Genomic DNA, 25,240 nt, shown 5'->3' with positions numbered 1-25,240 from the left:
CGATTGAATTTCATTGACAGTTTAGGATGGCAACATTTCAAAGCTGGATTCAATTTTAATTATTAAGTTTATACATTTTGTAAAAATTAATTTTTAACTTATTGAAAGAAGGAAATAAAGCGACTAAAACTACTAAAAATGAAAATGAAATCACATGAAACCAATTTAATATATATTTTATATAATTATAACTTTATTTTTCTACTATTAAAAAGGGTTTTTGTAAATCAAGAATCAAAATTTAAAAATTTATATATTTTGTTTTATTTCACATTGTAAAAATCTCTCATAATACAGAGGAACACTTTGAGCGTTTTCTTATTTCATTAATAATTAAAACGATGGAATCAAACTCATAAGACATGCTCGATGATGACAATAATAAGATAACGCAAATGGGTCCACACTTATACTTTCCTAGAATACCATGTTTAACAGTATATATATAAAAAATCACAATTAAATGCTTACTTATCTTCAAAAAAAAAATCATCCTATCGCGAAAATGATGCACTTGTCATGCGGAGAGTAAAATGAATCACACGTTGTTTAAACAACTTTGGAATTCTTATAGTATTTACAACACCAACTCATGAAGACGTCAGTACTTCAGTTAGGCTCGTTGGATTTCTCTTCTTGTACAAATTTTCTAGACGAGAGGATAACTGGCAGAGGAGGCAATACCGCAATGATTTTCCTTGTTGCGAGCCATCTTGATGTATCCCTTGTCTCCCCAAGTCTCGCCCCAGCTGTTCTTGACCAACCAGTAGTCCTGTCCGTCCTCGCTTGTTCCGTAACCAACAACAAGGACTCCGTGGTCGAGTTCGGTAGACGAGCACTCAGGTTCATAGTAAACTCCTAAAATGAGAAAATACGGTTTCGTTATAGTTACATACTTAGTTTTCACATATTATTAATTGCTTGTTTCATGTTTGCAAAAATATTTTAGTATTTTTGTGTTAAGCAATAAAAACACGCACCGGTAGAGTAGAACTGGAAAGTCTGATGCGAAGCGTCAATGGCAACAGATACTGGACCAATGGTGGCAATGGCAGCTTTGAGCTTTTCTTCGTCACCCTCAGGAATGTCAACAAAACCGACATCCTCGGCACCACTGTTGCGGGCGTTGTAACGGCATTCGTCATCTTCAGCCTCGTAGGGATAGGTAGACTCCGTGTCGAGGCCCTTGTTGTCTCTGATATACTTAAAAGCGTTGTCCATGAGACCACCGTTGCAGCCATTGTTGCCATATTTGCCAGAGCAGTCGATCAGATTTTGTTCGCTGAGGGAGACGAGCTTGCCGGTTTGTCTGAAGTGTTGACCTTCCAAGGCACCAGTCTGTAAAGACAAAAATAATATTAGTAATCATTATTTTCATTATTTAACATTGTTTTGCGACTAATAAAGCGTTAGTAAACATAAAACTTCAAAATAATCACACCTGTAATGGTAAACTACATTAACAATAATGCTTCATTATTGTTTCTTTAAAAAACAAATATTATTAAAAAATATGGAGTTTATTTCTCTAATGATAAAAAAAGATATAAAGCTTTTGTGAAAATGAAATAGTCAACAATCAAGTATTGACAAAGCATGTAATTGTAATATTAAATATATCAGAGACAAGTGATAAGCACGTTCTCTTTATCTCTTGAGAATTGCAAATGGAAGTAAGAAATTGTTTACATACCGCTGAGAATGACCAGCAGGAACCACAGTGTCCCTGATCCTTGATAGGAGTAACGGCACCCTCTTGCCTCCAGTCTACAGATTTGGGAAGCTCAACATGAGCTGGTGCTATGAATTTGGCTCCAACTGGCTTCTGGTAACTTTGGAGCATGCCTGGCTTGGTCTTATTGAATCCGTTAAGAGTGTTGACGAATTCATGATGGAGCTAAAATGAAAAATAACATGAGCTTGTATTTTTACAGGGAATACAAGTTAAACTCGCCTTAATTATACTTTATCAATGCTACTTCAATTTCAAGCTGTTTTTATCTTGCAGATAAAAGCAGTTATTTTCCAATTTAATAATTAATGATATTGAGAATACGTTTATAATTATATTTAATTTTTTTTCAATACTGATTTTGAAGTTTTTGTTATAATATAGCGTTAATTGGCATTATTTCTTACCATATCAGCATATTTGTTGATTTGTAGTTTGTAAGGAACCAGTCCCATTTCATATTTGGCATTATGCTTGGCAATTTTATGTTTATTTTCCATGAAAATCTTCATCCTGAACTTTTCTTCAATGTCACTGTTGTAGCCTTTCTTATGTTGAACCTAAAAAAAAACAAGTTTTTACATTTTGCTTACAAATGACATCTTGTTACATAGCTATCATTTGCATTTTTTTATTCAGAATGAATGAATGATCTGCTTTGTGTAAAATCTGCATTTAGACTAAGGAATAAAATATAAAAATGTGAGCAAGTTTCTACAATCTAAGACATATTATTTCAATCCAGATAACTAACTATATCAGTGTAACATTTACCTTGAAGGTCTTCCATTCTTCCAGAACAAGATCCAGGAAAGAAACAGCCTGGGTAACAGCAATGGCTGCTAATAGGAATACAACCAAAGTCTTCATGATTGGTTAATTTTTAATTTATCTGCAAATAGATATAAATATACATTCTTAGTATTGACAAATTTAAATTGTGAAATTAAAGAAATTTAACCGGAGGGAGCCTCAAGGCAGGTATTAGTCATAGCCAAAGCAAATGACTGAGCGTGAGTAATGCATGCTCGAACAATTTTCATTCTTTAAACTAATTTGAGAACAATCTTCAATCAGTAATGCTTATCTTCTTCAGACTAGTTACAAAAAATTAACTCATTAAAAAAGTTCATAAATTATCATTTTTTGGTTATTTGTTTCAATAATAAACTATTTAAAAGCAAAGTTAAAATCTTACAAGGATTCTAAACACAATGTTATCACAGTCAATAAACTATTATATAAATGTGAGCATGGGTGATAACAATTAAATAATTTTCTTATAACCGTGTGCATTTTATGCAAATAAACAAGTATTTCTGCAACAACATAAATTCTGTATTAACAGGAAAAAACGTATAAATTTTAACATTGTAAAAATAACATAAAAAAATGATTCATTACTTAAAATTCATTAGTCATGCGATTTTATGCCGTTCATAAAAACAACTTTATTGCTAACTCTCTCAACTTTACGCTAAAATAAAATTAATCAATTTTAAACTCCGAAATCCCAAGGAACGAGGGTTTTCCAAAACGTAAACAAAGGCAAGCGTACGTTATTCAAATCTCGCTCCGTAACCCAGATATCGACTTTCGCAACAATAACAAAAAACTCTCGCACATATGCAAAGGCCATTACGATTAGCTTCTCAACAAGGTAAAAAAAATGCATCTAAGAACGCTCGACTTGATGGTAAAGCAATCTCCTCTCCGCGCATATACACAAAGTGCGTCTTAGAACTCGGCGTAGGATCATTTCTTTGTGCTCAAGGCCCGCAGAGCTTCTCTGTTCTCCCGCGCGTCGCCGTGACATTGGCTTTTTCAATGCGTACTGTATATATACGTATATATAGGTACGTAGATGTTACACTTACACGCATCCAAACAAAGCGGGTCACGGACTTTCCTTCTCGATTCACGGGAAAATTCGAAAATCTCGCTGCCTGACCTGACGCTCGTTTGTTTCGCGAGACAGAGAAGGTGAGAGGAACGATGATGGCATGTAATTGCTCTATCGATTCGCGGAATAACCAGTTGATTGCAAGAGCGAGAGAAAAACGCCAGCGACGGTTGCGTCATGCGTAAGTATAGGATACAGGTGCGCCCGTTTTGGCGAGAAATTCGTCGACTTCCGCAGAGCGACAGTCCCGTGGACAGGTAGAGACGAAGTCAATGTTCTTCGATATCGCGATGACACAAAGGAGGAAGCGACGCTACTCGCGAAAACACTAACTACGACGTTCGCCATCGTTGGAAGAACGTTTTTGCACGAAAAGACGGTTAGCTTATAGAACGAGATAAACGTACTTGAGCGTAGATATTTCGCAGTCGGATCAACGACGACGACGTTCGCGATAAAGAGCGAACAAAGACACTTACCTCGTAGAGGATCAACTTGATGGGTTAAAGAATTCGTGTGAAGCGAACGCTGTGAGTCGCGCTCGAGAACTGCTGCAGCCGAGGCTCGTCGCGAGCGCTTTATGTGTTTACTTCTGCCCACTGCCGTGAGAGCCGAGCCACGTGACCAATACAGCGAGCAGCTGAGCAGCGTCGACAGTGTTGCCAATTGTAGCTTGTCTCTTCTCTCTCTTGGGGGAAAAGCCTGATGATTGATGTCTTTTGTCGAAGAAATTCGGACTTATAACGGTAGGTATGTAGTTTTTGGATTGAGATTTTCGCTTGTCAAGTCGATTTTGAGGAGCGGGGATAGTCGTTGGAGCTGTGGGTTCTCGTAGTAGCGAATGACTTCTCATCGTTCGAATGGCGAGAAAAGTTTTTCCGAGGCATACTAATAAGTAATATATTTGATAGATTTTGATACAGTCTTTGAATCTTGCATTAATTGAATTGAAAGTTATTGATTGTAACGAGATAAGTAGGAATTATTGTTTGGATTGTTGAGTGTCGCAAGGTCGCAGCATCTTTTGTCTTTTGTAAACATTGATTTTCGTCAGTGAGTGTAAAAAATAAGAGAGCAAGTTCGCGCGCAAACACACGAGGAAACTTTTGGTTATATTATACTTGATAATTTGAACGACGAATAAAACTTTAATTTGATGAAATATTTATAGCCAATGATTTTGTGTACTCTGTTTGTTTATAGGCCGTCATTGCGGAGCTGTCTTCGATGTAAACAAAAACGATCGTGTGCAGAATTGCGGGCATAATCCAGAGACCATAAACTCACACAGGCTTGCGGGTAAGTCAATATCTCGCACTGCATATTTGTGTGTTATGTTGCTATTTTCAATAACTAAGATATGGTAATTTCGGGGTATTGTATATTATACGAACCTTTTGAGATGCCGCTACGCAGATGTGATTATGTGTGATATTGGACGCGCGTGATAAATTGCTGAAGTTTATCAACTTATTTCAGTAACATCCGTCGGTTTATCTGCCGCACTGATGTTTCCACTTACTTATATACGGGATTCATTCGCATGTACCTATCGAGCTTCCGTTGTCTCAAAACAAAAGACTGACAATTTGTCCTGGAAATGTGTGTCAATGACTTGAGAATCAATTTTATGGAATTCGATCAAAAGCCTTTGATATGTAAAATAAATATATGGAGATTATTGTCTGTTCATACATGATGTTTGAAATTTAGAAATCCGTGAATTTATCTCTACAGATATACGTTAATTATTTATTATTATCTCTCGCAAAATGATAGAGTTTTGATATGGTATTAACTAAAAATAGATACTTATAAAACTTATATCAAAACATTGGAAAAAATTGACATTAATTTCGATAGTAACTCAATAATCATGCTGTTATCAAAACTCAATGTTATACAAAGTACACACATTTCTGGCTATTTTAATGCGCAAAAAAATCTCTTCGAACCTGTACTTTGCAATACTAATAATAAACATAGAAACACGCTTGCGATTATTTCCCCAAAAGTTGATTTACAAGAGTAACTTTCAAAAAATTGTGTCTGATGATTGAAAATGTTAATCTAGAAATGCTCTAATTTTCTTTTTCGCCCTTCTTAACAAAAATCACGTTGGAATGAATATTCATAAATATGCTGATAAGTAGGTGTATCGTCCGGTTTTTCCGAAACGGAGTACCAGAGCGTTTATAAACATATAGTTTCGTCCTGTTTGTGTCATCTTTATTGGGATTTAAAAATGACGTTTGCATGGAAGAAGGCGAGGTACCCAGCAAATTATACGCTTCGTTTTCAGAAAAAAAAAACATAGTTATAAGATTGACCTAGTCTTTAAGTTCCTCTGTATAATAATTCCTATTAGGGTACAATGGTAGGTGCGATTACTTCAGTGTGATTTTTATTCAAATAGGCCCATCATTTACTAATTGTTCCAAAAAGTCAACTCTAAAATATCGAAAGCAAAGAGAAAACATTTCGTCTCTTGCACTAAAGAGATGCGCACCCGATCCAAATAAACTAGACCACCTCGAGTCGCAGATGCGCATATCAGACGACGGCAACATCGCGCATAAATATGAATACAGGAAACGAGCATACATATAAACACACACACACACACACACACATGTGTGTGTGTGTGTGTGTGTGTGCCAGCGCTGACCACGAGACTCCGTAAGCTTATATTCTTTTGTTGCCTCATCGAATCATATGCCTCTCGTTTCTCCGACTCTTTCTCCCGCGCTTATCGAAAGCGTATATCTATTAAGTTCGCGCGACGCATGTACGTACTGCGAGCGAGTCTTATCGCGCGGGAAATGAAAGAGAGCACCGTGTGGCAGCATTTTCGGACTCTGCGCGCAAAAGGAAAGAGTCGACGCTTTGTTGTCGAGCTGCGTAAGCGCTTTTAGGGATATTTTCGCGCGTTCGATAAGGCGATCGATCGACGTTTATTTGCGACTTGAGTTCGTCTATGTCGGTTTTGGAAGCGTGACTCGATTGTTCGAGTTATTTTGGATTTCGTCGCAGGTGCGGTGAATGGATAGTATATGCGGAGCCATTGTTTTATTTTTAGTCGTTCGTCGTTCGGACTTTACTCCTTATTTGTGTATACGTTATTGAATGTAATAACTTTACTCGAGATTCGAAATTAATCCGAAAATTGTCTTGCTCAATCGTTATCAGTTGACTGAGTGCAAGTAGCCATGAAAAAACGTAAATACGCATTATCAAAACAGATGAGAAACATTGCGTTAATATTGCGCTATAGACCTAGAAGCTTGAGCTATTTCCAAACACAAACAAATAATTGAGTCGCAGTAGTTCGCTTCGAATTCCGGCTACTGTAAAAAAAGTACGATAGAGACGACGTGAGCCAACCGCACTTCTTCCGGACGATGTTCTGTCAGCCAATAATGCATATACATGACACATTCGTGCAAAACCTTCTCTGTATACTTTAGCGTATTTTACGCCAGAAATAAAAGATTACATCGAACAAGTATAACTCAATAAAAGCAGCGCTGAAAAATTGTCAGTTACGCAAGCGATCGCGGACCGAATCAAAATTTGCGTGCTCTCCCAACGTCAACCTGAATATCCCCGGCGATAAAACATAAAAATCTCGAGGAAGTCCCACCGCGACGAGCTATATAGCGTCAACAACCTCACGAAATTCGCGCATCCCGCTGCATATAATACCGTTCTTCGACACAATCTCTATCAGTGTTGCACACATGTATTCACACGAGCGCATCAACACCACGTGCTTCTCGCGCGATATTATATAGTCTATAGATGACTCAATGCCGCGGCGCAAGTCATATGACTGCAGCTGTTTTTTCTCGCCATGACATCGCGCACTATGTATACTATATCGCTGCGAGAGAGATGCGCATATGTGCGGTTCTGCGAGAGATTGTGATATGGTATAGAAGATCGAATGTGTATCGAGTAACCCCGTTCACAATTGACATTCACGAGGAGAATTCTGATGCTTGGAAACTTTGTTTTCGTGACTCGAGTCACTGCGGAATTCACGTGTGTCGATGATAAGCTTGCAAGAGATTTTTCTAGAGTAATGCTCTAAAATTTATTCAGAATATTGGTTAATCGCGGTAGATAAGTATAGTATAATTTTTTTAGCATAATACATTGAAAAATTTTTAATCAGAGAGATACACGAAAAATATAATTATATAAAAATACACTATAGGCACTTTTGACCAACCAGTTATATTTTCTATTGCGCAGTATAGGGGCAGGATTGTAGAGACGAAAGTGTACAGTTATGTGCTTATTCGTGCAGTGGTCATTGACTCTCTTCTAAATCCGGGCCCATTACGAAACCTCAAAACTTTTTTGAATGATACAGTTCAAACATTAGATAAATATCGAGCTAAAGTAAAAATAAGTGTTTGTCGCTATCTCTTTGAGTCACGATTATAAATAACATCAATCCCGACTTAAAAATAACCTAAATCGAAATTTGAAAAAAAAAATCATATTTATATGAGTCTTCATTATATGTATGTAATCGCATATCGTCATCGAAATTTTATAGGAACGCTTTATAGTTTGGAATGATAAACGTTTGCAAAGTGTAGACAGACTGCAGTGACTAATGGAGTTATATCGCAAATAATATAACAGATGCCGAATGGTAACAGGATAAGCAATGCTATATACGATATGATGTCGTCATGTGAATTTAATGTGAATCAAGATGGGCGTTTGTTTGACCGCTTGACTCATCTGTTATAGTATTAGCAGTTCAATTTTTTAGCGTTCCGTGAACCTTGCGGTTAATCTGTATTTGTAAAGAAACGACGATGCTCTAATTTGTAGCTTCTGAATGCCAATTATGCTTATGCAAATATTTACATAAATCCGGATTTTAGGCTCGGTTCATTAAGTGCTTTCATCATCAGAAATCATGCTATTGAATACTATACAATTTGTTATTTTTAAGGGGACCCTGCAGATAGAATCTTCAAATACAATTATACATAATATACAGAATTTATTGAGCTTACTATAGACTTACTAGACAGTTAACAGAATCTTAACAATAATTAACAATACAGATACAAATATATAACAGTTATAAAAGTTAGTTAGAAATATACTTGCTTACCTATACAGCACATAAATCACAGTATATTCTACATTGAACTCAACTTAATTATTTAGCTAATCAACATATTATTTACATAACGATAAAAAAACTATGTATACGGATTTAATAATAGAAATTATTTAACAGTTATAGGCTCTGGCACACACAATTCAAGTAGAATCGTAAGATCGTTAAAAATGCATAGAGATACAACGATGATTATAGTATTTCATGCCGTATTTCGTCGCGTAGAATTATTCTAATCCGAATGCCCTAAAAGTATTAAATGGATTCTTTTGAACTGCGCTACTCCTCGTAATTAGCGACGATTTATTGGTAGTCGGTATACTTGAATTTAATGTAAATACTTTCGCATGGGACCTAAAGTATCGATCGTATTCCTTACTTACCGACACTCGAAAATTACCGAATGTATAGTTGAAATTCTTACAGACTATCGTTTGAAATCATCGAGAAATTTGCAAAGGCATCGTCCGTGTCGATCCACCTATTTAAAATACCATACGTATCATCAGCTATAGAGTGAATAATTAACAAATTTAATCGGTATTTAATACTACACATTTTTACACACATTATTATATTAATCTCCATTGCACAATGCACACCGGCTCGAAACACGCTTTTCCGCGCGCTCAAATCACATTCATCTCACAATTACAGCTTAGAACAATAAAAAAGCTCGAGCACGAGTTCGCATCTTAATCTCGCCTATATATACTTGTCGTTCTCTCGATGCATCATTGTTACCACCGAATCGATCGATCGGCATAGCACAACTGCGTCGCAGGCTGACGCGACCTCTGAACTTCAGACGCATTTACACACATCGCACGAGCGAATGTCGTGATGCAGGATTAGAGTGTCGAAGCTCAGATGACGGGATAGACGGCTGCTGCAGCGATGCCGCAGTGGTTGCGCCGATTTCGGGCGACCTTGAAGTAACCACCTTCTCCCCAAGTCTCGCCCCAGCTGTTCTTCACGAGCCAAAAGTCCTGATCCGTGCGATTGTCCGTGCCGTAGCCGACTATCAAGACGGCGTGGTCCAGGTCGTCTTCGTTGCACTCGGGTTGGTAGTAGACACCTGCCAAAAAATCGGTATTGATTAAACAGTTTATCATCTCCGCGGGGTTGATCGGTCGAAATCAATTGGTCGCGACTCAGGGTGCATCTGCGCGCAGTTTCAACCATCATTATTTATTGCATCGATTGGAAACTGTGACTTGATTGAGGTTGTTCGCTTATTATCGAAGAGCTATTAATAGATTAATTATAAGCTTCAAAAGTCAGAGCTATAAATACAGGGGAATGATGCAAATTCTATCTAATGTCAAAAACAACCCCAAGATTGACATCCGCCCTTGAAACTCACCTTCCGAGTAAAACCTAAAAGTATCGTGCGAGCCATCTATCGCAGCGGAAAAAGGGCCAACCGTTGCAACGGCTACTTTGAGCGTCGCCTCATCCCCGCCGTTGACGTAGATGAAACTCGCGTCGAGTTCTTCGTCCTCGTCGTCACTCGTATTGTAGGGACACTCCTTGGTTCGACCCTCGTACGAGTAATTAGCTTCGGGCTCGAGGCCCTTCTGGTCGACGACGAATTGGAAGGACAGGGCAGCGCTACCACCGCCACAGCCGAGATTCCCGTATTCCATCGTGCAGTCGATCAGATTCTGGGCGCTTAAAGCTGTGAGGACGCCGGTTTTCTTGAAGTACTGGGCTTCCAGTGCGCCTGCCTGGAATGTAACATTTTTCTGTAAAATTCACGACCTCAGAGAGCTTTTAGACACGTTGCGAAAACGCAAGTGATAATAGTAACAATATATATATATATATATATATATATATATATATATATAGACACACACACACGCACACACACATACATACATATATAGAGTAGGCACTATATCGCACAGCGCGAATTTTTTGATACGTCCGACGGTGCAGAGCCATTCATAATAGCCGGTCGTTCTCAATTCATGACAGCCCATTCTATAAATACCGACGGCAATATATATATATATATATATATATATATATATATATATATATATATATATATATATATATATAGTAGGCTATATCAATAAAGCTTTTGTCGTTCTTGCGAACCGAGAACTAAGCGATTCGCAGAATGTATGAACACAAAGAGATATAATCACCGCAGAGAAGGCCCAGCAAGAGCCGCAGGTGAGACCCTGGTCTCGGACAGGTGTCACCGCGCCACGTTGTCGCCAGTCCACGTGTTCCGGCACATTCTCGGCGGATTTCGGCTTAATGAACTCGTCGCCTCGGGGTATCCGCTTTAGTTGCGTGATCGTGTTGTTCGCCGCGTGCATGTAGTTCTTGTACTCTTCAAACATCTGCAAATTGATCATTCTTTTTTAATAAGCAGTTGAATCATGATGCATCTGTGTTTTGGAAAGTATATATAATTCACAGAAGCATATAAGCAATTTTTTCATAGCAAGTTTCTACACTACAGATTGTACAAGCGAAATTCACTCCAAGGGTAGACACGAGTAGTCATTTTTTAGGCGTGTCTTTACAGCACAGATAAGATATATATATATATATATACACACAATATATAGCATCGCCTCATGTATTTAATTGGCTCAAGACGATATCAAACGGTTTTATTTTTAAATACGAGATATTAAAATAAAAGTTCCGAAATAGACTCACCATATCACCGAATTGGTTTATCCTGACCTTGTAAGTGAACAGGCCCAAATCGTGCTTCTGGTTGTGCTCCGCGATCTTGCGCTGATTTTCGTGAAAAACCGATCGCCTGAAATTCTCCTCTACGTCGCCGTTGTAATTCTTTTTGTAACGCAGCTGTAATCAATCGAGTTACATGTATCATAGTAACGATTATATTCTGTACATTTATTCACTAAATGCGGTTCGTTTAGCACAGAAGCGCACAAGATTCTGATAAGTTTTTAACGCTCGATGCGCGTAAACAGCTGACCGATACTGATTTTTCCCGCTGCAATCGCTCAGCCATGCGATACGACACGGTATATAATGTCACCTTTTTTTAATTTGACGTCATCGATTGATATAATTATGAAATGAAATTGAAAAAGAATTATGCGTATCCTAATCGCGAGTATTGCGTACGGATTTCTATATCTGCTTGACGATATAAATTTTTTTCCTTTATTTCGCATGAAGTACTATATACACTGCATCAATTATTTTTAAATCATTTTAATGTGCTCGTTGCGTCACTTTCTATGATAATTATATCGGTATACATTAAAAATTATAAAGTTAGAAGTATATGAAACAATATTGAAGAGAGGCAAAAGCACTGAGCAACTAAATAACTTGATTGCGCGCGCGCGCGATTCTTTTGGTAATGCAGAGCGGCTAATCAAATAATTAGACCATCTAAATACTCATAGAGCCGATATAATGATCAAACTGTTTTTGTCAAAGTTGTATTGCTCAAAATATTTTATGAAGATCGAAATATATAATAAAAAGTCATCATTTTAATCTCGAAAAGGGTCAAGTACCGCTGGTGGATCAAACCGACTTGATAGAATTAGCCCAGGCAAAGAAGTAGTTCATAAACAATATATTAACAATTTTTCAAAATACAGTTTAGAGCTTACTCGACGATTGCAAGGATGTAAAGAGTGTTTAAAAAGCTCGTTTCTGATTGGCGTATGATTTTTTATACGTACTACCATTTGCATACGTAACCGCAGAAACGTTAAACATATTAAATAATCACATACACTGTAAGTTAGAACGATTCCAGCGTTTTTTATCCAGGAAATTCCGTATTACGTGTTTCCGTTCGGCTAATTTTCTCAACGAATGAAAATGTCCGCTGCACTCAAAACTGAAAAAATTATTATTATTTCGCGTGTTGTACTTATAGCGATTAAGCGCGCAATGTGAACACGATATCCGAAAAGCTCGTTCAAGACCTCGCACCAAAATGCTGAGAAATGCCTCTTACTTTAAAAGCAGCCCAGTCATCGTCCTCCACGAAGCTACGTTTATTGGGAGCCGACGGTGCCGATCTCGCACAGTCAAGAATCAGCAACAGCAACACGACCACACCGGCAGTCGCCCGAGTCATCGCACTCATTTTTAAAAATCTTTTTTCGCTTATATTCGATCGAGCAAAAGCCTCGCTCGCACCTTAATTGACAGCACTGCACTTGCGATGTACAGCAGATTGCAATATAAGACCTGCGCACTATACAACACTGGTGCACGACAAGTCTTGACGCGGGCCGCCGGCCGTTCATGCGCTCTATACGTCCGCACACTCTGCGCGCTCGGCCGATTATAATCGTCCCTTTTATACGTGCGAACGTAAACGGCCGGACGGAATATCGTGCGTGCGCTCGGATTTCCCGACGCGCGCAAGACACGACTGTGTTGGGCTTTTCACGTGGCTCGGCTTGTAATAGATTCAGGAACGTATGCAAAATAGATTACCATGCAATGAGCCAAATTGGGCTTTATATATATATATATATATATATGTATTTTAACCCATCTGATCATCTGTTCGTTCATAAAAAAATGTGTATGCATTATTAAGAATCGCCTTAGATGTTCTTATAGAAATTATGCGTATACAGACATAGCTGCAAAATGCATCTCAGTACAGTGTGTATGACTGGAATGTCAATAGAACTTTACGTCTTTTTGTATATGTACCCATACATCTCTGCGCCATCACGTATAATCACCATACAATCGCACATAATCTCAGGTGGTCACACATAGCGGACGTACAGTCATCAAGATCATGATGCACATGGCAGTACCAGTACTATCGTTATATAGATGTATTCCTCAATATAGCAGCCATAAAAAAGGAATATAACTTTTCATTATGTAACGCAATAAAAAAATGCACTATCGATATTTCACAAAAACCATAATTCAAAACGATAACAAGGATTATTTTTACTCTCGCGATGACAAACAATCTTTGTGTTATTTGCGCACTGTACATCAGTGATAATAGTCCATAATCAACAATGCACTCGTCCAAAGCCTCTCCCCATTATATTGTCACTCCATTATTCCTCCTCGCCTTATTCGTCAATCGAATCCCGTGCATAAACTCTATTTCTCAATACAGCCGGTGATCCATTGATAAACTTCTCTCCCTCTTACAGTCGAACAAACGACCCCGCACGACGATGACGCTCACCGGAGATATATCGCTCTCCGAATCGAATCCCCGCTTATACGGAGGCGTTTTCTATCTTATCCGTTCGCATTTAATATGTGTATGTATACATATTATCTCACATTAACGTCATTAATATTCTGTATCTCGAGCGTGTAAGCGGAAAAAATGCGCGTTTAGTAACGACATTGGTTTTCCACGTGGCGCCGCATCAGTGACATTTGTTGCCTATATAGTATAGTATATATATATAAGAGTATATAATGGTATAGGCGACTATAATACTAGTGCGGTTATACGCGCGTGTTGGATAATCTGCGACCATGTTTTCGCCTTTTTCCGAGAGCCTAAGCCGCGCTTATTAATAATGCAGTATATAGGCAGCTTTCGGGGAAACATATTACACGCGGATGCGACGACCGTGCGAAGCCTGTGAATGAATTTTCGAAGCGCGGCTTCTTCGCTCAAACCCTTATTTATTGCGGTAAAACGTGTTGTGTATATATATATATATATATATATATATATATATATATATGGGCCGCGTATTATGCGGAAAAATATTGTTTTCTGGGATATCGTTTCGTAAATTGTTGAATATCCATACAAAATTGATATATTGCTTTAGTTTCGCGATGCGAGGAGGTATAATCAGGATTATCGCAAACAATTTTATCTCGCAGAATTATAGGGAAAATCCAGTTTTTTTAACGATGTAACTGTAGTGAATAGTATATATCACATCTGTGTATGAGATGGCTGAATTTTATCGAACCAAGTTGTGCCATTCGCTAAAAATTTATCTCGGTTGTTATCATAAAATTCCTAAAATATACACTACTAGATTAATAATTATTATTTTGTGTATATTATTATTATTTTTTCAACGATTATCCTTCTTCCGCGGAAAAGTTCATAAATTCAGTGATCAATATAAGCAATTTAAAGATTTAAAGATAGACTAAAATTTAAAGATTTTTCGAACATACGCACGAAATAAATTACTGTAATTTAGAACACACACGTAGTCCAATAACAATCCCTCCCACACAAAGCGCAGAAACCGAAAATCCGGATCGTCGGAGGTTCTTGCACTTACACTCGCGCCGGAAGTGCGCACAAATATATACATATAAGATATATGTGTATATGTATATATTTAGGATGTGCGGACACGTGCGCGCATGGCTGCCTTCGAAATCCTTTTAACCAGCTTTCATCCGCGCACACGCCTCGTTGGCAGGAAATCCCATAGCGTCGAGCCGAATGCGAATCATCTGCAGTTTAAAATTAAAAATAAGACCCCTGCACCCCTGAACTCATATGCTATAATATGATAGGAGTGAATTTTCATTAATTTTCATATTAAGCACACGAAACATTATTATTTTTATAACGCGTATACTGTAATTTAATATGTATATAACAAATGTGTAATAAATAATAATGCATCCCTTCTGTGGATATTTTTATTGCATGATAAATGATCATTAATCATTATTAAAAATTGTTTAATCCGCTGAGCCGCGTATAATACGCGTAAGATACGCGTTGCGCGTTCGAATTTTCGAAAAGTGGAATGATTGAAAATTAATGGTTTTCAAAATAAACCTCGGTGCACGCACGTGTTATATAAGTAATAATAATTACAAATCCTCCATTCCATATATCGAATGACCATCATGGACAGCAGAAAATCAATCTGCTACTCTACTCCCGATTCAGAAAATATATAGTTATATAATAACAGAACTCGATACATTCTAGCCATCTACCGAACGCTCATAACGTAATATACCTACTCGCATTGCGATCGTACGCACCAACCCAGCACACATGTACGACATCCGCTCTCTGTACTCGCTAAAACGTGTCCAATGTCCATGCAGTGAAAGATGTATACAACTGTTGTACATATATACAACTGTCTCTGTCTCGAGCCTCCTCTCCTTCCGGACACACGTACTACCTACCCACTACAGAGAGCTATAGACATACACGCTGCACTAGAGCAAAACATTCACTGCACAGCCGCACAACTGCCTCTCGATTCTCGAATAGCAGTAGTACGTCCCACCGTGTGTATACACGCATGTTATATATACCTATACTAGTATATAGCTTGATCCGCGAAATCAAATCAGCTGATGCCCGCGCGAAAGTGCTGCTCCGAATTACTCATATAACGAAAATTTTCGTTAGAACAGGTATAAGTGTTCTTATCAGTCCAGTCGATCGGCGCCAGTAGAGCTAAGCTATAACCGTATATAAGTATACTGTGAAAAGGGCGCACGCATGATCCGACGAATCTCAAGGGTAACGCACGCTTGTATCGCTATATATACACCTCTGCTCTACTGTTGTTTTGGTTTTGTGTCTGCTCCGCTCTTTCTCTGCGTGGGCGGCTTTTTTCGAGGCGTCTTGCATATGGCTATATACCTACATACACTCGCTAGCGCTTGTGAGTACTACGTGCAAAGAGAGAGAGAGAGAGAGAGAGAGAGAGAGAGAGAGAGAGAGAGAGAGAGAGAGAGAGACAGAGAGAGAGAGAGGTGCATGTGTGTGATCCCATGGCTCCTCGCGTGTGACTCGCGTCCTTCAATTAACTTTCAGCTGCTCTTGCCTACTTTGGAGAGCTAGTTGAAACTGACGCTGCACTCGATTTGCGCACATTTTGTCCCCTTTTGCAGACTGAGAAAGTTTCTTTTTTCTCTCTTCATGAGGAATACGTGGATTTAATTCTCACTGTGTATCTCTCTCTCTTTCTACGCACAGGCTTCGCGCAGTACCTCTCCCTTGCAAGCAACTCGATAGGTGATATAAGTGAGAGAACTGACAGGTGTGCGTATGTTTGCCTGTGCGAGTTTGTTTTCATAGGTTGTTGGCTGCTTGTTTTGAAGCTTTAGAATTGTAACATTGCTGCTGTGCCGAGTGTATAAGTGCTATAGTCACTGCTATCTGGAACATCTTTGATGGTTTTATCAGTCTGTTTACTAATATTGATGCTTATCTGGTTAGTTTGCTTAATCTGTAAATCTGAAATTTCATATATTTTCTACTCATTAGTCATTGCTGGGTACTCTTATCTCTACTCCATGGTTTTACATTAAGATTCATCAATTTTACGGACATTTGTTAATGTCAGGAGTCTCGGTTTAGGACTGAACTGTTATCTCACTTTCTTAATGTATTTGCATTCAGTTCAACTGTTTATCTGTGTCTATCAGTGCTGCTAATGCAAGAGAACTATTTTTGCTTTAGCTTGAGAAATTGATCAATTTCATGTTGTGGTTTTGTAACTGTATCTAGACCTTGGTAACCTTTACTCAATCTCTTATCAGTCAAAGCTGTCGCTGATTTAATCATTTACAAACTGCATGCTCTAGTAAAACATATTAATTGCATCTAGCTTCAATCATCGATTTAAAATTAAATAATTTAGCATGTTTGTGATTGCTAACACCAATATTAATACATTCTTTTCAGGTGCTGAGTAGGTTGCACTTTTGACAGCCGGCAGAATTAGAAGAGAGGCATGAGATGGAGGAGGAGCCTAGCGATCCGCATGAGCAGCAGCTGTACTATGTCTTCAAGAGCTGCCTAACAGAGGGGCAAAATGGACTTGACAAAGATGGCTTGCTGGCACTCTGCAGCAAGCTGGAACTGGAAGAGAGTCACAGAACTGCAATAGTAGAGCTGCTTGAGATAGATACTGCCAATAGGTCTGTCTCGTTTTATGAATTTCGAGACAGCTTTCTTGCATTGCTCGGAAAATCTCAGGAGGGACTAGAAAAGGAAGTCATCGGTGATTCGCAAGCTTTGTGTAAGAACAACACATTGTATACCAGATACAATCATCAGTCAGGAGAGAGGACACAGTCGGAGAATATGAATTGTCAACAATTACAGAGCAGTGTGTAGAATTCATTGTTTACCTTTTATTATAACAGTAGACTGTTATACAGTAGCCTACCACTTGAAATTTGGTAGAATTTTATTTGTTTTTCACAATGAAAATTTGTTGCTTTTTATACTAATTTTAATCCAATACTTTTGTGTTACTTTTTCATTTAACTTATCTGTAATAATGTTTGTATTATTTTTGCAGGTAAAACCTTTGATCATCAAAGGCTACAGGAAACATGGAGTAATCAAAATTCACTTTCAATAGAAGATATAAATGGTTTTTGTAATGGTGGCTCTACTCTACCTAAACAAGTAAGATTAAGTACTTTTTATATCCTTGGTTATTTTTTAAAATGTAACAAGATACCAAATTAATGCATATTTTAATTACTTGCAGTCGATTGAGCTTATTTTTGAAAAACTCGATCTAGACAGTGACGGCTTTATCAACCGAGATGAATTTCTACATTTTGTTCAAAGTGCTAGTAGTAAATTTCACGAACAGTCACGTATAAATTGGTCTACTCATCCAAGAAGAGATCAAACAAAGTCAGACAAAGATTTTATACATCATCAAACTGGGTATATAATAATAATAATAATATTAAAAAAAGTCTTAAAAATGGAAAGGAATTTTCATGAGGTTATTAATATTGTTTTAATGTTTAGGCATGTGTTGAGAAGTGCTATTATAGAATTATGGGAAGTTGCGGGAATACCAGAAGCCAATTCTCTGCTGCATGAGTTAGGATTCGACGCACCAACAATTAATCTTATCGATTTATCAAATGCCTTATCGTCCGAGCTTAAGAGTCATAGAGATGTGTCTCATGCAGAAGATGCAGGGGAATATGTGCGTTTGTTGAAAGGAGCTCTGGCCCTATACCAAGAAGAAGTCAGAAATTTACAGTAAGTTTAAAAATGCGCTTTGATTTTAGTAAAGAAAGCAGTAACGACAATACTCAATATTTGAAAAAGGTTTACAATAAGTAATAAATTAAAAGGCAACAAACATTATAATAACTCGTATCTCTTGTCAAGTAAATCTAGATAAATATTATTTTAATTCCCTTTGTTTATATTTTAACAATTTTGTGAATGTCCGTCGTAAGAGTATTCGACTTAAAGATTAACTAAACTTTACATACTTTAAAAGTCGTAAATAGTTACAACGATAAAGTTACAGCAAAAGTCTAAATTAAAAAAAATCAAAATTTATATCTAATCTCACCAATATCCATTTTTTCAACAGTACTTCGATGGAACACTTGTGCTGCGAGCGGGACAAACTTCGAGCAGATATCGGCGAGGCGAACGATCGAGCAAACGTTCTAGCGCAGGAAATCGACGAGCACCAAACCCGCGTGGACAAAGCTCGTCAGGAACAAATACGTCAGATGGAAGCGCGGCATCAGGAAGCTCTTAAGGATATTACGGATCAGCTGAATCTTGAACGCGACAAGAGCAGTCTGACCATTAAGTCTTTAGAGGAACAGCTCCAGGCCTCGCAGCAGGCGGAACAGAGAATCACGGCCGAATTATCACGTGTGTTGCAGGAGTTGAAGCTCCTGGAGACGGAGAATCAGAATCAGAGTGAGGAAATCGGCAAGCTTGAGGTTTCTAATAGTCAGTTAACTAAACAGGTGCAGGAGCTTGCTGCTGCGCATGAACAGGTAAGAAAAAAACTGTTCGTATATACTTCTATGGACATAGGTTTGATTAAATTTTTACAAATTTAAGTATGAGAACAAATTTAATAAGTTAAAAAATTAATTAATAATAAAAATTAGTTAATTAATAAACTTAGAAAGAACTTATTACTTATATGTAAAAGCTTGAATGATTCATCTAGAAGCGAAAAAACGCGCGATAGAATACGCAACGTTTATAAAAAGAATCTCCCAAAAAGTATACGCCAGGAATACCATATAAATTGCTCGACTAAAATATTCGAGAAAAACGCGACGGCGAGTGTTCGCCGCGCGATGCTGATTATGCATAATTGTCCTTGGTGGTGGTGCGATTGAAGGTGCCGAAGTTGCGTTTTGTCGTTCCATCAGGTTTTTTTCCTCGCCTCCCACGCGATAGCCTCGATAGATTTTGAGTATTGGAAATATATGCCGCTCACTTGGTCGTTCCAAATTAATCGAGACGACTCTGCGATGTGATAGTTATTTCTTTCGGATCTGCTCGTGCACACGTGTTCTTGAAGTCGATTATGTTGTCTATCGTTAGTGAAAAAGTTACACTGGTATATTATTTGTACTTTTTTAGTTAAATTTGACGTAATAACGAGTTTAAATAACTAATTATTTACTTTGTATTTATTATTTTGTCAATGCAATTTTATGTTTATCTCAAAAACAAGCTTGTACATACATCTATTCTGTGTGAAACGTTGCAAAAGTATAGAATGCAAACCAAAGCTGGGAAATCCAACACTGATTACACGTTGTGCGGATTTGTCGAGGGGTGTGTGTCACCCGAAATAACCTCGCATAGTTCTATTCGCGGTGCTAAAAGGGTCATTAAAGACAGTCTCGTACTTCTGCGTCTCGATGTTTTCATCCGTCCGTCTATTGCTCCCGGAAGCTCTTCTCTCAGTCGCGTCAGACGCGCATCTCCGACATGTCTCGCGTTCGTCTGCTTAATTTTATTTGCAGTAACTTTGTGCGTTTGTTGATTTACATAATTTGTATTAAATTTATTAACTTTTAATGGTTCTATTGAAATGTTTCAGGTGGAGAGCATTGAAACGAGGGAGAATGAGCAGGTTTCCGATCTGATGTCGCATATAAAGCGGCTTCAGGCGGAGATGAAAGTTTTAAGGGACCACAATGATGAATTGACTTCGGAGTTAGAAGTATTGAAGCACAGGGATAATGACGTTAAAAGTATTGTCTCTAGCGTAGAGATAAGATCAACTATATCGGATGAAAACGATGGTAACATTACCAAGCAATTCTTACAATAATAAATTTTTTTCAACGAATGAATAGATTTTCGTAATCTATCGCTATTTAAGACATTCTGAATCATTTTATCTATTTTTTAAATCTAGGTTTGATAAGTATGCCTACTACCGAAATAAGTGATACAGAGGATGAGGATAAGCACCATCAAAAATATTCAGATCATTCCAGAACCATCAAAGTCATCAACGTCACACGTAGCAAGCCCTCGGTAGACGAACAAAGCAGTAACGGTAACAGTATTAATAAGCTGACCGAAATTATCCAGGAATTCCGAAACTTTCTTACTGGAGCAAAGTTTTGCGCGGAATGTGCTGTTATAAGGACTGAGGTCTCTTCGCTGATAAGCGAGCTTGAACTATATCAGTCAAGTGTGTCAGCGAATCAGGCAACACTGGCGACTAATAATAAAAAGAAGCAGTTGAGAAATTTAGCTAATGAATTAGGTATGCTTGAATCACTGTTATAAAAATGATTTATCGAATTGGTAAAAATTAACGTTTCTTTCTTCATCTCGCAGAGGCCGAGTGCAAAAGCAGTAGCCGTATAAACGAATCATCATCCTGTCGTGACCTAGTCATGCCTAGAAATGACAGATTTAAGAATTGCAGAAGGATTTCCACTAGTGATGATACGATACATGACATGGACGAAAATTTCGACGTTATAACAATAAAAGCTGTCCCGAAAAACAAGCTATCGGGATTAAGAGACTATCCACCGCGTAAAGAATCAGAAAAAACGGGCAAAAAAGGAGTTATCAATAATTTGAATTTCAAAAAGTGTAACGTCGAGGTGAAAGATCCGCTAAAAGAAGAAGAAGCTAGACATGCCGCTGAAAAAAAGCAGTTGCAAGAAAGGTTTGTTAAACTTTATCTATTTATTCAATTTTTTTAAGTATTCGCTAATCCAATGACTTTACTAACAGAGTAAGCGACTTGGAAAAGAGTCTAGAAATGCTTAAAGCCGAGTACGAACAATGTGAGGACTATTGGTGTACAAAGCTAGAAGAAGAGCGTCAAATCTTTGAACAGGAGCAAAAGATCAGCGATGAAAAGTTTTCTGAGTTAATAGTCAAGATGGCCGAGTACGAAGAGCAATTCAATCCGAGCGGCAAGCATGATGGCCGACTCTCGCCGATCGAAGAACGTTTCAGTCTTGAACAGCAGTATAATGACCTCGAGGAAGAGTTCGAGCAATGGCGAAATGAGGCCCAAGAGGAACTCTCTAAAAAAACAAAACAGATAGAGGAGCTGAAAGCTAAACTCAGTAGCGAGAAACGTTTGTCATTGGCGGATATTTCGGTGCAGTTCCCAGAAGAGCCGATGAAGGACATGTATCCAACTTTGTATAATCAGCTTTGTTCACCTGGAGGATCTACTGAGAACACAATCCCTAAGACTAGTTCGACAGTTCCTATGGAGGCTAACAGTTGCACGATGCAACAGTGCGTACAGGTAATAGTAAAACGAAAAAATACTTGTTGACATAATAGTAATAAATGGTTTAGTATCAGTATGTCTCGAACGAAACAAGGTAACATTTAATATAAAAGTACTATTTTTTGTGACAGTGCCATAAATTGACAACGCAACCAAGTTGCGACTGCCATGCAAACACACATCAAAATCTTCCACAGCAACATCATGAAGGGCAAAAGAGCCGGAGGAGCGAGGGAAAAAGTAGACATCATCACCATCACTACCACAAAAAGATGGAGGTAGATTACGAATTCAATAACTTGATAAAACAGAAGGAGAAATTGAAGCAAGAAATCATGAAACTGCAGAGTTTAAAAACTATGAACGCGAATCATATTTATCCTATGATAGCACCTGAGCACCAAACTATTTTTTCGAATCTGTGTGCAAAACTATATGCTCAGGAACAGAAGCAGAAGTATATGCAAGTATACTACCAAACTCAGCAAAAGAACAATGAACAATATTTACAAGGTAAACTATAATTTTCATTTTTATTATAAATAAATATTTGGCGTACATTACAAAAAGTTTTTATATTAATTTATTTACAGAAATATACAAGCAACATCTATTAGATATGTCGAATCTCCAATTTGTTATTAAAGCTACAGAGGATAAGCTTAATCGTCAGATAAAATTAAATCAAGAACAGGTTCGTGAAACATATTCTTACAGATCTAACTTATGACCAATATAAAATATTAACGCGTTGCTAACAATAATTTTTCAGAAAGATAAACTGACCAAAAACGATTTTTTGACCAAGGAATTGTACGTAGAAAATGCTCAACTTACAGAGACGATCAAGCGCCTAGAACAGCACTGCCAGATCCTGACGCAAAATCGTATCGAGACGACGTCGACATAATTATAATCAGATGAAAATACTGAAATCAGCGTGTCGTTGTTTAGCAATTTGTTGAGAGATAGAACTCAGGGATGATTTAAAGGTATTTAAGAGAAAAATATGTAATCATCAAAAACTAAAAAGATACTAGAGTCCTTCTGTTTCTTTCTGTCAATTATGGTCGTCACTAATCTTTAAAAAGTTGCGCGTAATATACACTTCCGTATAATTAAATTTCATGAACGGTGATCGGTCATTATTTCTTCAAGAATGATAAAACAAAAATGAAGTTAATTGAATGAACACAAAACATTTGAAAATTCGGTTCCTAAAAAGATATCAGACACAAGTGTAAAATGATCGTTTGTAAGATAAGTAGTTTATAAAAACATAAGTCCAAATGTTCGTTTATAAACGAACATGATTTGCCTTATTAGTTTACTTAAAAACACATACATAGAAATAAATGAGTTACATTTTTAAAGAGCTTGCAATAAATAATATTCAATTCTAAGTCTGTAAATCAGCTCTATAACGAGCTTATCAAGTAATTTTTAAAAAATTAATATTGGATTCTCTTTGTAACTCATTGTTTGAATTTTTAAAATGAGGTAGAAATTATTAATCGTCTATAGTCATTGAAGGAAATGTAATTGTAATGTTATCTTAATAACCGAATAATATTTTGATATGAGTCATTTTCTTTTTATATAATTTTTGTATATTGATAAACGGCACTTGTTTCAACATAATTAAAATATTGAAACAAATTTGTTGTATTATACGTAAATGAATTTTTGAAAAACCTCAGAACTCGTAACTTCTAGGTTGTAGTGCATTGTAAACGAATCTAAAATAATCAAATCAAACGTGGGTACCTTTTATCTATTTAAGTTAAAAAAATTAATTAACATTTACGTTAAATGTAGCCATACCGTCGATTGCTTAGTCTTTTTATTTAGTTTAAGATATGCTTAAATTTGATCAAGTATTTACATTCATTTTTATATATATCTAAGATGAATTTGTAGAAACAATCATTTTTTGGCCATGCATATATAGGAAAAATGATACAATTATATATATTTATATTCATAATATAGCTAGTTATATATTATCAATTATGACAGTTATATTTGTTTATAATAAAGGAAGCATATAAGTAATTTTCAATAACTTTATATGTTCGTATATGATAAATAACATTTTTTTCTAATATACATGTTAGGCTATAATTACAAAGTTGTATATTTATTTCGTAAAAATGAAAGTTACTCATGTTTGTTGACATGGCACTAGAAAAAGCATATTTTATAGTCCACAGCTGTGATATACAATAAACGCGTGCTTTACAACTAGTGCTAGTTTACTATTTTTTCTTTGCAAAATCTAATAAAACTGTCATATTACGTGGAACTACCACTAAACCAGGAATCGCATGATTATTGATATTATAAATGTAACGCAATGATTAATTTATATACATATACATATTGGTTACTTCTTATACTCTGTTAAGTATTAAAAAACCTGAGCTTCGTTTAAAACTTTAGTATTTTTTTTTAAGTTTAGCACATAGAAAGGTAGATGAAACTCCCGTGAAATGAACGAAACTATATTTGTAATTGTATAAAGATATAAAGAAGGTGTTGAGTAAATATATATTATTGAACACTAAGAATAATTTCTTATGAAAAATACAACAGAATTATTTATTGTGAATGAATTAATGCGACTTTATTTTATAAAATGAATAATATCAGTTATCAATCGTCAAAATAATAAAGTTAATGTTAATGAAATCGTGTACTTTTTATAATTATTCACACCTGCGCATATATTTATTTTATTATTTGTGTTTGACAAGTTCTTTTATTACAGTTAAAATTTTTCGCGCCCAAATCGCCATGTTTTTTCCGCGATTGTGGTAAGGTTAGGTATGGTTAAGTTTTTCCGTAAAGATAACCTGGCAAGATAAAAAACGCAAACCACATCAAATAATTTTTATTTTGTCTGTAAAAAAACATCTGTTTTCCTTCAGCAGTGTTTAATTTATTAATTACACTAACTTTGA

At 36.8% G+C, this 25,240-nt stretch overlaps 3 protein-coding genes across 14 annotated transcripts; 1 reads left to right on the top strand and 2 right to left on the bottom strand.

Annotated features, from left to right (window-relative positions):
- Positions 1-240: 240 nt before the first annotated feature.
- LOC100120611 (cathepsin L) lies at positions 241-5,129 on the bottom strand. The gene is made up of 7 exons (XM_031929703.2): positions 5,030-5,129; positions 4,115-4,523; positions 2,507-2,624; positions 2,140-2,292; positions 1,694-1,897; positions 981-1,338; positions 241-858 (listed from the first exon to the last, which is right to left on the bottom strand). Exons 3-7 carry the CDS (start codon positions 2,600-2,602, stop codon positions 650-652), a joined length of 1,020 nt encoding a protein of 339 aa, XP_031785563.1. The 5' UTR covers positions 2,603-2,624; positions 4,115-4,523; positions 5,030-5,129; the 3' UTR covers positions 241-649.
- Positions 4,276-24,877, top strand: LOC100679085 (blastoderm-specific protein 25D). 10 transcript variants are annotated; one of them, XM_031929668.2, is made up of 14 exons: positions 4,276-4,385; positions 4,839-4,934; positions 17,444-17,870; positions 18,066-18,175; positions 18,261-18,445; positions 18,533-18,772; positions 19,116-19,536; positions 20,604-20,808; positions 20,925-21,281; positions 21,356-21,695; positions 21,764-22,292; positions 22,409-22,790; positions 22,871-22,971; positions 23,050-24,713. In XM_031929668.2, the coding sequence occupies exons 3-14, from the start codon at positions 17,498-17,500 to the stop codon at positions 23,185-23,187; spliced, it is 3,381 nt and encodes a 1,126-aa protein (XP_031785528.1). In that variant the 5' UTR covers positions 4,276-4,385; positions 4,839-4,934; positions 17,444-17,497; the 3' UTR covers positions 23,188-24,713. The 10 variants fall into 10 exon arrangements, with proteins under 10 accessions (XP_031785528.1, XP_031785531.1, XP_031785522.1 ...); XM_031929671.2 differs by having other exon boundaries at positions 4,294-4,381; XM_031929662.2 differs by lacking the exon at positions 4,276-4,385 and adding an exon at positions 4,407-4,530.
- On the bottom strand, positions 8,642-15,979 carry LOC100121702 (cathepsin L1). Of its 3 annotated transcripts, none has more exons than XM_016989977.3 (5): positions 15,760-15,979; positions 11,470-11,622; positions 10,944-11,144; positions 10,151-10,514; positions 8,642-9,862 (listed from the first exon to the last, which is right to left on the bottom strand). In XM_016989977.3, exons 1-5 carry the CDS (start codon positions 15,871-15,873, stop codon positions 9,651-9,653), a joined length of 1,044 nt encoding a protein of 347 aa, XP_016845466.1. In that variant the 5' UTR covers positions 15,874-15,979; the 3' UTR covers positions 8,642-9,650. The 3 variants fall into 3 exon arrangements, with proteins under 3 accessions (XP_016845466.1, XP_008209263.1, XP_001605314.1); XM_008211041.4 differs by having other exon boundaries at positions 15,781-15,965; XM_001605264.5 differs by lacking the exon at positions 15,760-15,979 and adding an exon at positions 12,764-13,217.
- Positions 24,878-25,240: the final 363 nt, after the last annotated feature.

Source organism: Nasonia vitripennis, chromosome 1 (genome assembly GCF_009193385.2).
Source record: "Nasonia vitripennis strain AsymCx chromosome 1, Nvit_psr_1.1, whole genome shotgun sequence".
Lineage (NCBI taxonomy): Eukaryota > Metazoa > Arthropoda > Insecta > Hymenoptera > Pteromalidae > Nasonia > Nasonia vitripennis.
This window is presented reverse-complemented; position numbering and strand designations above follow the sequence as displayed.

Coding starts and splice junctions, on each gene's coding strand:
- LOC100121702 (XM_001605264.5), bottom strand. CDS start 12,895: ATGAGTGCGATGACTCGGGCGACTGCCGGTGTGGTCGTGTTGCTGTTG. Junction 11,623..12,763: donor ATGACTGGGCTGCTTTTAAA/GTAAGAGGCATT, acceptor GATTGATTACAG/CTGCGTTACAAAAAGAATTA. Junction 10,515..10,943: donor CTTGCTGGGCCTTCTCTGCG/GTGATTATATCT, acceptor GTTACATTCCAG/GCAGGCGCACTGGAAGCCCA.
- LOC100679085 (XM_031929655.2), top strand. CDS start 17,498: ATGGAGGAGGAGCCTAGCGATCCGCATGAGCAGCAGCTGTACTATGTC. Junction 22,791..22,870: donor CAATGAACAATATTTACAAG/GTAAACTATAAT, acceptor ATTTATTTACAG/AAATATACAAGCAACATCTA. Junction 22,972..23,049: donor TAAAATTAAATCAAGAACAG/GTTCGTGAAACA, acceptor ATAATTTTTCAG/AAAGATAAACTGACCAAAAA.
- LOC100120611 (XM_031929703.2), bottom strand. CDS start 2,602: ATGAAGACTTTGGTTGTATTCCTATTAGCAGCCATTGCTGTTACCCAG. Junction 2,293..2,506: donor AAGAATGGAAGACCTTCAAG/GTAAATGTTACA, acceptor GTTTTTTTTTAG/GTTCAACATAAGAAAGGCTA. Junction 1,898..2,139: donor TCAACAAATATGCTGATATG/GTAAGAAATAAT, acceptor TTTTCATTTTAG/CTCCATCATGAATTCGTCAA.